Below are 12,359 nucleotides of genomic sequence, written 5' to 3' on the forward strand. Positions count from 1 at the left end.
GGGCACTATTGTCGCCTCACGTTTGTCTCTTGCGAGTGTGCCTGAGGTTGTGGTGTGTACACTGTTGAGCTTCTGACAAGAAAATGTAATAATATGTATATTTGTATTGCTGTTTTGTTTAAAATATGGTTATAAGTTTACAAGTTTCTCTTGCGTCATACTATTGGGAATAGGAACAAAATGCCGGTGAGAACAAAAAGTTCAGATGGCAGCGGCTGGGGACCTTGGACCCCTGTGTCTACAATTGATATGAGGGTTTTGTTTGAGCCAGTCAGTTAGATTGTCACTTCACCGGGTCATAGTTCATTTGCACAATGTTGACTGCTGCAAAAAAGTGAAAACATCTTAAATGTAGTCAATATATTTAATATTTCTCATTATGAGATTGTTGCAAAAATATTAAAAGATTATTTAACTTATTTCTAGACATTCTTACTTGTTTTCAGTAATTTTATGTAGTGAAAGTGTCTTATTCCATTGGCAGATCATTTTAATTGATTTGGGAAATAATGAAGATAATGTTGCTTATTTTAAGAAATAATGCTTAAAACAAGAAGAATGGTCTGTCAATGGAATTTCATTAGATGAAATTACTTAAAACAAGTAAAAGTGTTTGGAAATAGTTAAATAATCTTAAAGTATTCTTACAACAGTCCCATAATGAGACATATTAGATAAATGAACTATATTTAAGATGTTTTTAAGAGAACATTTTTTGCAGTGAGAAAATTTCTGCTAAATTTGTCGCTTGCCGCTAGTCGCTAAATCACATACGCCTATAGGAAATGCCTGGAGGCCTGTTGCTTTATCAGCTGCTAATGTGAATATACAGTCAGGCATGGAGTTAGCATCATGCTAATTGTGTACATTAGCTTCCATTAATTGTTAGCTAAGTTAGCTGTGCTAAAACTAAAGAAGCAAACATCAGTCACAGTCACTTTTTTGAGAATTGGGTAAAAATGCCAAACTATGTCTCTAACTCTCCTCTCTGTTCTGTTTTGATTTTGTTTGTGTTTCTCTGTTCTGTGTCCGGGTAGCGGTGATCCAGACGTTCAGGGACTTGGTGTGGTTCTGCCCTCACAGCTCCGCGGCGGTCTGCAAGGCTGTGGAAGGCTGTGATGAAAGCCCTCAGGATGATGAAGTGAGGAGTCTCTTTTCGCTGTTCGCTTATGTTTAGAAAAAGACTTTTGCATTTGCATCAGACCTGGAAAGGCTCAGGCTAGTTTGCATTAATTTTCCCTGCCAGTGCTTTCCCTGGTGAATGCTAATTAGGACATTTGACTGCAGGCGTTCTGTGTTCAGGTTCTCAGAGCATGATTCGGTGTATTGCATGTGCATTGTTAAACTTATCTAGATCACTGTACTGATACTGGCACATTTCTATCGAAGCGTTCACTTCTGGGTTGTTATACTTTATTTTCATGCATCAAATCATCCAGCAGTACGTTGATGCAATATACTATTAGAAAGCTCGAATTCTCAGGATTCAATTCATCAAACCATTTTATGATCCGTTATTCACAGCTGTGACATCTCATTTGCAACATAAGCACCGAATGCAAATCTGCGGGCCCCGCTGCTCAACAGAGACTTCATAATCCAAATGAATAATAATCAGATCTGTGAGTCACTCAGAAATAAACTCTTCCATTCTAGCCTCTGTTACTCTGTGGTAGTAATTCATACAATTATTCTGACCATTGGGAAAAAAAAGATAGATTGTTACCTTTCAAATGAGACTGAGATCATGACTGCATCTCAAAGTATGTGGGAACAATGCCCCTTTTACTTTGGGAATACTGTTTAAAAAAAAACACAAAATTGGAGACAAATTCGAAATTCAAAAATTGGTGGGGACAAAATCGTACATCTCAAATTGAGCATTTCAAAAAAAACAGAATCAGGGACAAAACTGAGCATTTCAAAAACTGGTAGGGACAAATATTAAAATAATTAAATACAACCCCATTTCCAAAAAAAGTTGGGACGTTGTGAAAAATGTAAATAAAAACAAAATGACAATGTGCAAATCATTTAAACCCTATATTTTATTGAAAATGCTCTTGAAAATGATCTTTGGGCCTTCAGACGGCACTGCATTAAAAATGGACATGATTCTGTAGAGGAAATCACTGCCTGGGCTCAGGAACACACCTGAAAACCACTGTCTGTGCAAACAGTTTGTCACTGCATCCACAAATGCTAATTAAAACTCTTAAATGCAAAGAAGCGACCATATATAAATGGCATCCAGAAATGCTGCTGCCTTCTCTGTGCCCGAGCTCATTTAAAATGGACTGAGGAGAAGTGGAAAAGTGATCTGTGGTCCAACAAATCAACATTTGAATTTCTTTTTGGAAATCATGGACGCTACGTCCTCTGGGCTAAACTAACCACCCAACTTGTTATCAGTGCACAGTTCAAAAGCCAGTACTCATGATGGTATAGGGGCGCATTAGTGCACATGGCATGGGTGACGTGCACATCTGTGAAGGCACCATTAATGCTGAACAATATATACGTGTTTTGGCAACATATGCTGCCATCCAGACAGCGACTTTACTCAGGGAACGCCTTGTTCATTTCAGCAAGACAATGTAAAATCACATTCTGCATGTATTACAGCAGCTTGGCTCCATATTAAAAGAGTCTGGTCGCTAAACTGGCCTGCCTGCAGTCCAGACCTGTCACCACTGGAAACATTTGGCACATTATAAAATGAAAAATATGACAAAGGAGACCCCGAACTGTTGAACAGCTGAAATCCTATGTTAAGCAAGAATTGTAAAACATTTCACGTACAAAACTACAGCAGTTGGTCTCCCCAGTTCCCAAATACTCACAGAGTAATTTTTTTTTTTCCAAAAAACAATAAAATTTCTCAGTTTCAACATTTGATTTGTTGTCTTTGTACTATTTGCAATGAAATCTAGGCTTTAAATGATTCGCATAATGTAACGTGCCAACAAAAGTCAGCTCGCGGTTTGACAACACAACAGTGTTTTTACTAACACAATCAAAGTCCAGAATCATAGTCAAAAAACAGGCGTAGTCAGAGCCAAAAGGCGCAGCAAACAGACAATGGTAAGCATAACACGATGCTAACAAACACAAAGGGGCAGGCAAAGGACGTAGTCGTAGAAACAAGCAAAAAGGGTCAAAAACACGAATCAGAAAAGTCAAACAGTCCAAAGGGCAGATCAAAAGGCAGATTCAAAATAACAAAGCAATGGTCAAAAAACAGGATACAAACGATAGAATAAACGCTCAGTAGATTCACAGTGGAAACAATACCCCGCAACTATCTCTAGCTAAAGCTCGGGCTTATAAACTAAACTATGGAGGTCATATGACTAACACACAGGTGATACACATCAATACTCTGGTGATGTAGAGCGCTGATAGGAAGCGCAAGAGAAGGTCAGGAGTCACGTGATTCCCCAGAGAATTCTGGGCAATTCAGTCCGAGTTAGACTCCGGGTGCGAGGGAAGCTCAGCAGCCCTGTGATCTCCTGGAGGACTCTGGGAAAAGGAGTCCATGTTCCTCTGAGAGCTTGCTGGATGCGTGACACATATCATTGAATTTTTTTTTTTTTTTACATTTTGCACAGCATCCCAACTTTTTTGGAAATGGGGTTGTAGTTAAAAAAGGTTCTTTAATTTTCTGTGTCTTCAAGCTGTTGCTGTAGCGCCAACAAATTTAAGCTGACACTTCAGTGTAGAAATGCGAATGGTGCTCTGTAGAGCCAGTGTTTGGTTTGTTCATTCTGGGCTACTATAGCAACATGCGTGAACTAGTCACCAAGTTACATGGGCTGAGTTAGAGGATCTCAAGGTTTTTAATCAAACCTCTGTGATGACCATCTCCAGGATTGTAAATAAGCCAGTGAATAAATATTTATCTTGGAGCTGATTTTTAATCACAAATATGAGTTAATCAGTTCTGCTGTACATCCCACAGTTTCCAGTTCAGTTTTACTCTTTTTTTGATTGGTTACCTCATTAAAAGTGACACATGATGAGTGGAGCTTTTCAGCTGTTGAACAATTTTAAACGTGATCGAGTAGAAGCTCAGGTGAGGCTGTTCAGTTGAATTATTGGTGCGTTTAGGAAAATAGCAATTGGCAACTGGAAGCTGTTTGACTGTACTATTTACTCCTCCGCATTAACAAACACAAAAATGTGAGAATGGTCTAGGTAGTAGAAGTTCACTCACTGTTTACTCCCACACTGAGGAGAGCCGAAAGTGCGGCTGCAGCTCCTAATCAGGTCTGGAAGTGTTGGGGCTGAAGCTGTGGGGCTGTAACTCTGCATTTGGGTACGAATGGCAAGATGGGTAACAAGACAATTTGGACTTTAATATGTGCATGTTATGAACAAGAAAAGACAATTAAATCGTTAATCACAGTTTACATGACAGTTAATCGGCAGCTAAAATGTCACGCTCTTGACAGGCCTAGTGTTAGATTATTGAGACTTCAGCAGAAAAAACGAGCGCTGAATGATTTCTGGATAACTTCTGTAACAATCTAAGCAGTCCACAGCCTCTTTAATGTTGCACGCTTTCTTTGGTTTACGGTTTGTTCAGCACGCTTCTTCATGTCATCGCCTTATCTCTCTCTCTCTCTCTCTCTCTCTCTCTCTCTCTCTCTTTCTCTCTTTCTCTCTCTCTCTCTCAGGGGAAGCAGGCTTTACTGTGGTTGCTGGGGGAGTATGGAGAGCAGATCAGTGGCGCCCCCTATGTGCTGGAGGGTTTTATAGACTCTCTGAAGGTGGAGCTCTGCTCAGTGGTGAAGATGGAGCTGCTGACAGCGGTGGTGAAGCTGTTTCTGTGCCGGCCGGCCGAGATGCAGGATATGCTGGGCCGTCTGTTACATTACTGCATCGGTACAGTGAACACATTATAAACATGTTTAAGACACTAATTACTCATAGTCTCACAACACTCTGTGCTGAGGGGTGCAGTGAGATATATAGTAAAAACTTTGCTGTGGAAATAAACACAAATCACAACTTCATATTTTATATACATATTTCATATGTGTAGTCACATGTTTGACTTGTGTGAAAGCCCATTTCCGCCAGGTAGGAGTAAAAAAGAGTTTTTAAGTACGATTCTGGTTCAGGCTTTTACTTAATAGGTCAAAGTAAAATTACTTATTTTCTCCATATTTTGACTTAGTAAGTCTAATTAATGGTGAAATGTATATTGAGCTGAAAGTGTATTGAGAACAAAATCTGACATTTCAAAAAGTGTTTGGGACATTTGAGCATTTCAAAAAGTGATAGGGACAAAATCGAGCATTTCAGAAAGTGGTGGGACAAAATTTAGCATTTCAAATAGTGGTGGGGCAAATTTGAGCATTTCAAATAGTGGTGGGGACAAAATTGAGCGTTTCAAATAGTGGTGTTGGGGGCAAAATTGAGCATTTCAGAAAGTGGTGGAAACAAAATTGAGCATTTGAAATAGTGGTGGGGACAACATTTAGTATTTCAAAAAGTGGTGGGGACACAATTGAGCATTTCAAAATTGACAGGGACAAAATTGAGCATTTCAAAAAGTGACAGGGACAAAACTGTGCATTTCAAAAAGTGGTGGGGACAAAATTGAGCATTTAAAAAAAACATTTAACCCCTTTACATTTAAAAGTTTGTATCGTTGCTGTCGTTGCTGTAAAGAGGTCTTATTCCAAGTAATTGTGGATCATATTTATTGGTCCATTTGTCATAAAATGTTACGTTTTATGTTTTCATATTATGTCAGAATATGAAAAAGTTTTGTTTATCATTTTTTTATCTAATATGAAAACACAGCTTCTTCCATGCATGTCTTTTTACAGTGTGTTAAAATGTTATGATAAAATTGCTTGGAATAAATCCTCTTTACACCACTTTAACACTGAAAGTCGATTTTTCACTTTCTCCTGTAAAAACTCCTCATTTTGGAGGTTTTGTTTCCACAGTGACAATATGTGAAAGATGTGAAAGAACAGATCCAGCCCTGATGAACTGATATGATGTCTTCTAATAATTTTAGTTTTGTTGTTGTTGTTTACAGAGGAGGAGGGTGATATGTGCGTGCGTGACCGTGCCCTGCTCTACTACCGGCTGCTGCAGAGCGGAGTGGAAGAAACCCGGAAGGTCCTGCTGGGGCCGAAGTCTGACCTGTCCATGACCGTTCTGACCGGGCGGCCGGAGGAGCCAGTCAATCTCTGGGCCTCTGGCTTTAACACACTCGGTCCGCTATGTGGAACTGCCTGTCTGGAGAATGCTTCTTCTGAAAACTCCGTCCAGCAGCTTCACAATGCAGAAGAAGAGGAGGGAGCAGAGGAGCTCAAACTGAGTCCACCTGAACAGACACTGAGGACAGGTAACATAAACGTAAACAGAGGAAATACAGTCACTGAACCTGTCTGTAAGAATAACATTTTTAAATGTTGATTAAAGCACACACACTTTAATTACTCATTCTGACTCCAAATGATAACCATCAGCCAAGACTTTTTGTGTGTCTCAACTGTACTGCATTTGTTTTAGCACTGGTGCTAATGCTAAAGATGCTAGTGTAGCTAACAAGTAATGGAAGAATATCTCTCCCCAAAGGTCATCAGTGTTTTCTCACTACAATACCCAGCATGCATTACACAAATACATCATTTATCATTGGGAATCCCTGTGATGTCAGCCAATCCTGACCGCTAACCTAGCCACTGAGCTATAGTCTAAGAAATACAACTAAGCTAGCATTAGTGTAACTTCTGTCTTGATAGCAGAACAAAATCTTAGAGAAAACACAGCCATGTTGGTGGTTAATTCGCAAACTGAATGATAAACAGGGTGTTCACAGGTCTGACAATTCTCCACAAGGTGGCGCTTTTAGCACACAAATGGCTTTTTTGAGGCTCACTGAAATAGAATGAACGCACACCAGCAGGATGAATAAACAATAGAAAGTTTTAAAATCTTGAAAACTGAAAACAAAGAAGTTATGACAATTAAAATAAAAAATATTGATGATTCTGTACTGTGTACTAGTTCTCTGTTCAAACTGAAGTTAATGTGTGAAACTGATCAGAATCTTTTACACAAACAAAGTCCATACAACTTAAAGCAAAAGTGGAATGCACCACCAAATTCTAAAAAAAGTCTGAAATTGATGTTCAAGTTTCAAATATTCCACTTCTTAGTCAGATTTTGCTGATAATAGAATTTGTAAAGGAAAACTGTATTAAATTAGAAAGAAATGCTAAATAGAAGCATTTGCACTAATGTTCTCAGAATTTTGGATCTCACTGTATGTGAAGTAAAATTAAATGTTACCTGTTATCAGTTATGGATTAACCAGTACATTATTGTACATTTAAGCTCATTTATACTTGGCATTTAAAAAAGATGAATCATATAAATAATCAGTAGATTACTTGATTACTAATTTATAATTTGGAGTAACAGAAGTGCAGTTATGAGAGTTTTATGGCTGCAATAAGATATTCAGCTTCCTCGCAGTAACGGTAGCTATCTGCCTTCCTGCTTTGATCACCAGCTTATGAAAAAAGTTTTAAAAGTGAAGTTCAGTCTTTAAACTTAAAAATTTCTCTCTAGAGACACTGTAGCGCTGCTATAGGAGGAGAAATGTAGATGTTTTCAATGTTTTTGTTTGTTTTTTTTTTTCTTTGGCTGGAGTGTCCCATTATGTAATCTCTAATAGACTTGATACTTGTGATCATGTGGTTTCTGATACTGTATGACTCACTGATATCTACAAAACGAAATTACAAGTATCTAAACACAGTAGGAACCGTCTTGAAGTCTGAATTTAATCCATGTTTATAGATAACGGCATCATACATTATCAGAAACCATATAAAATTACTTCACTACATAACATAATGACTGGTGGGGTTTAAAGTCCATGTAAAGCAGAAATAAATACACTATATGGACAAAAGTATTGGGACACATACATATTACACCTCCATAGGCATTAATATGGAGTTAGTCAACCTTTGCAGCTATAACAGCTTCCACTCTTCTGTGAAGCTTTCTACAAGATTTTGGAATGTGTCTCTGGGAATTTCTGCCTGTTCATCCAGAAGAGCATTTGTGAGGTCAGACACTGATGTTGGACGAGAGGGCCTGGCTTGCAATCTCCGTTCTAGTTCACCTCAAAGGTGTTCGATGGGGTTGAGGTCAGGACTCTGTGAGGGCCAGTCAAGTTCTTCCACACCAAACTCACCCAGCCATGCCTTTATGGACCTTGCTTTGTGCACTGGGACACAGTAATGCTGGAACATGGGCCTTCCCCAAACTGTTCCCAGAAAGTTGGAAGCGGTTGTCCAAAATGTCTTGATCTGCTGAAGCATTAAGATTTCCCTTTACTAGAACTAAGGGGCCTAGGCCAACCCCTGAAAAACAACCCCATAGCATTATCCCTCCTCCACCAAACTTTACAGTTGGCACTATGCAGTCAGGCAGGTAACATTCTCCTGGCGTTCACCAAACCTAGACCGCTAGATAGAGAAGCGTGATTCATCACTCCACAGAATTCAGTGAGCTCTTGAGAATGACACATTCTTTCACAGATGTGTATAAAGACAAACTGCGTGGCTAGATGCTTGATTTAATACACCTGTGGCATTGAGACTGAATGAAACATCTGAATGATTGAAGTGTGTCCCAATACTTTTGTCCATATAGTGTATGTGTTCCGAATTTGTCACACCACAGAGAAATGTGTTAATAACCACCCAGCCAAATTTGAATGAATTTATGCTCTGAAATGCTGGGGGTGTTTGCTGATGGTGCTAAAACTGCACCCACTTACGGGAAAGGTTCAGCCTCTCTTCAGCTGCGTATTCGCCAAAATGTAATTGCTGCGCCATTAAAGGTGGAACATTATAGAATAAGGGCAGGAGTCTTGATATTTATGGCTCCGTTGTCGAGCCATGATTTCAAGCCTGCCTAAAAAATCCTAAACACTAAAATGATGAAAAATAGTTTAATGTACTGTCTCCAAAATTCAGTACTTCATAGTACACAGTCCTTTCACATTTTCAGCAGTTACTTTCTAACATGTATGGTGTGTTTAGAAACAAATCTCTGAATTTACTTCAAGCTTTTGTTGTTAGCTACATTAGCCTCATAGCTCCGGTATTAAAACTACAGAAGCAAGCTTCAGACACCAAATATGTCTTGTTTGATTGACTACATTTCATTTGTGGTTAGCGTGGAAACCTTTAAGTTTATCTGAGCAGATATTTGTTATTCCTTTTTCCATCATTGTTCACAGAAGCCGTTAAGGAAGAGTCGTCCTGTACAGCCGAAGAGCTGAATATGACCGCGGGCCCTCCGCTGTCCCACGAGGCCTTTGAAAGGCTGTGGTTGGAGCTGCAGGTGGCCCACCAGCAGGCTCTGGGGGTTCCTCGCCCTGCTGACCCACTAGAGACACTGCAGGCTGCTTTCCAGCTGGTGAAGATCCAGACGCTGGCCTTCACCCGTGCCGACGCTGTGCCCTGGAAGGCCTACATGTACAGCCGTGCTGGCGGGACTCTGATTCTGGCAGAGCTCCTGCAGGGGGCGCCGGAGGAGCCAGAGAGCGAAGGGAATCTGCTGGTGTCGGTAAAACAGCAGCCAGAGAACCAGCAGGCAATCAGGAGCTTCATCTCTGTTCTCAGGAGCGCCCTGCAGACTCTCAGCTCACACGCTTCACAACATTAATGTTAACAACTGCTGAAAAGCCCCAACCCCAGAGCACACAATAAACATGGACAGAGTGTGTCATGTGAATAGCTTTTCAATGTCCATTAAATGGCTGATGCGTTTTGCCAAATTGTCTTGGGTAATTCTTGGGTAGTGCTTATGTAATCACAAGGTTGATGTGGCTTGTCCCATCTACACAGCTTTAACAAATCTGTTCCTTCTACAGTCTCTGTTTGAGACTGAGAAAAGCTAACCACCAGACAGAAGCTACCCACAAAGCAGAAGCTCACCCACCAACCATAACAGAGCCATCAAGCTAAATGGCTGTCTGTTCCTTCATCCATCGTACAGAACTGCATACTTACTGACGTTTGCTTAAAAGAAAAACCGCCTGATGCTGTGCAGCTTTACTGCAGACTGCAATATAGTAAACCTGCTTTTATTTGTTTATTACCGAACCAAAAAAGAATAAATTGAACATGAATATACTACTAGGTTTAATTTGTACAGTTCATTCTGCTGAACTGGTTCAAAGTCAGAGCTGCAAACACATTTGGGATGTTTAGCTGATCTTGGACTTTAGACCTAAATCCTTTTGCTTTCAGGGTGCCCGGGTGCCTTGTACCCTACCCGAGCACGATTGTTCCCCCCTCCTCACTTCCACACTGGCCTGCACTTAACATTCCGGCCCGAGCACGCTTACAGCATCACGGCTTTATGTGTTGAAGTAGTAGGAGTAGTTCATGATTGTACTCACTTTGTGGCTTTCAACACAGCACTTGTTGTGCTGCACTTATAAGAAGATTTTCACAGAGGGTTGCTTACGTTGAGGAAGGAACTGGCAGCTTTACTCACCAACTACAATTTACATTCTTCAATAAGGTGAGAACCAGACTCGCTACTAACCCAAATATTCTGAATTGAAGAGTGGGACAGTTGCATCGGCGGCGCAGTGGGTGGTGCTGTCGCCTCATGGCAAGACGGGCCTGGGTTTGATTCCCCAGCCGGGGAATTTGCATGTGTGAGTGTGTGTGTGATTGTGTCTGCCCTGTGATGGACTGGTGACCTGTCCAGGGTGCTTCCTGCCTTTCACCCAATAAGTGCAGGGATGGACTCCAGGTACCCCTGAAACCCAGGAGGATAAGTGGCTTAGATGATGCGAGAGTGAGACAGTTGCATCACTGATGGCATTTTCAAGTTCTGTGCTCAGCATAATTAGCAACCACATTAGATGCCTACTATTGCCTGAGTCTAACTGATCCCAGCTCTTCAAGCGGGCACAGCATGCTAGTCGTTTGAACTGGTGCTTGAGTGCAGTACAGATCGCCTAATGTGAGTACACCCTTAATTATGTTCATTATAGGTAGAAGGAAAATTAAATATCTGGAAAGTTACTCTCACTAGGCTGAATGAACGCACTTAACTAGCCTAATGCTAGTCTATCTGCTGTTTAGCCATACGTTCATATGAAAGTGTGGTGGTAAACATCCATGCGATGACATTTCAATCTACGCTGTTTGAAGAGATTACACAGACTCTTTATAACTCTTTTATTTGAATCGGCCTTTCAGGTCAGCACAGGTTACATTAGCAGACCATCTCTGCCAAGACCACTCCAGCTCCAGTAAAGCTTTCGACTCATTCAGGTGTTCTGAAGCAGCCAGGGTGAGTTACTGCGTTCATTCTGAAAGCAGCTGTTCTTGATGGACTTTCATCCTCCATTCAGATCTGAGTGTAACTCGATGCTGCTGCTCTGAGGTACTGAAAGAACAGGCAATGCAAAATTTATGTGCTCTGATTTTTATACAGCGGGTTCCTCATTACAGGCCTTTAACCGAAGGACCTGCAGATATCAGTGACAGCCCTGCACAGCTCTGCTTGACCACCACTGAGCTAACACATTTAGCTAACCTTGTTAACACAGCTAACCTCATTAACATAGCAAACCTCATTAATACAGTCATCTTTCGTCATTAACACAGCTAACCTCATTAGCACATTCAGCAAACCTCATTAACACATTTAGCTTACGTTGTTAACACATTCAACGAACCTTAACATATTTGGCTAACCTTGCTAACACATTTATACCGGTCTGATTTATATCAGTCATCAAAAAAATGTGGCATTTCTTGTTGAGTCCCTCAGGGTTCAGTCTTAGTGCCTTTGCTTTTCTCTTTGTACATGCTACCTCTAGATGATGTCATTTGGAAGCATAATATAAATTTTCAAAGCTATGCTGATGACACCCAGTTATACATCTCCATTCCTTCTGATGACCAAAATTCTGTAGACAGACTAACAAGCTATGTGTTAGATATTTCTCAGTGGATGTCGCAACATTTTCTACAATTAAATCACAAAAAAAAACTGAAATACTGATCATTGGTACAGAAACTCAGAGAAAAATGCTTGATGAGAAACTTGGTTCTTTAGCTTCATATATCAAACCTGAAGTACGAAACCTGGGTGTGATCTTAGACTCTGAGCTCTGTTTTATCCCACATGTAAACACGGTCACTAAAGTAGCTTTCTATCATTTGAGAAATATCACTAAAGTTCAGCCTTTTCTATCTCTGAGCGACACAGAGAAACTTGTTCAAGCATTTGTTACCAGCAGACTTGATTACTGTAATGCTCTTCTTACTGGGCTTCCTAAG

At 40.4% G+C, this 12,359-nt stretch overlaps 1 protein-coding gene across 1 annotated transcript in view; it reads left to right on the forward strand.

Annotated features, from left to right (window-relative positions):
- Nucleotides 1-9,829, forward strand: part of ap4b1 (adaptor related protein complex 4 subunit beta 1) — a 30,455-nt gene extending 20,626 nt beyond the window's left edge. The window contains exons 8-11 of the mRNA XM_036591039.1: nucleotides 1,038-1,141; nucleotides 4,680-4,887; nucleotides 6,059-6,370; nucleotides 9,290-9,829. Of these exons, the coding sequence (XP_036446932.1) occupies nucleotides 1,038-1,141; nucleotides 4,680-4,887; nucleotides 6,059-6,370; nucleotides 9,290-9,717 (1,052 nt within the window). The 3' untranslated portion in view covers nucleotides 9,718-9,829. The remainder of the gene's footprint in view (nucleotides 1-1,037; nucleotides 1,142-4,679; nucleotides 4,888-6,058; nucleotides 6,371-9,289) is intronic.
- Nucleotides 9,830-12,359: the final 2,530 nt, after the last annotated feature.

This window comes from Colossoma macropomum, unplaced genomic scaffold, assembly GCF_904425465.1.
Source record: "Colossoma macropomum unplaced genomic scaffold, Colossoma_macropomum, whole genome shotgun sequence".
In the NCBI taxonomy this organism is placed as follows: Eukaryota; Metazoa; Chordata; class Actinopteri; order Characiformes; family Serrasalmidae; genus Colossoma; species Colossoma macropomum.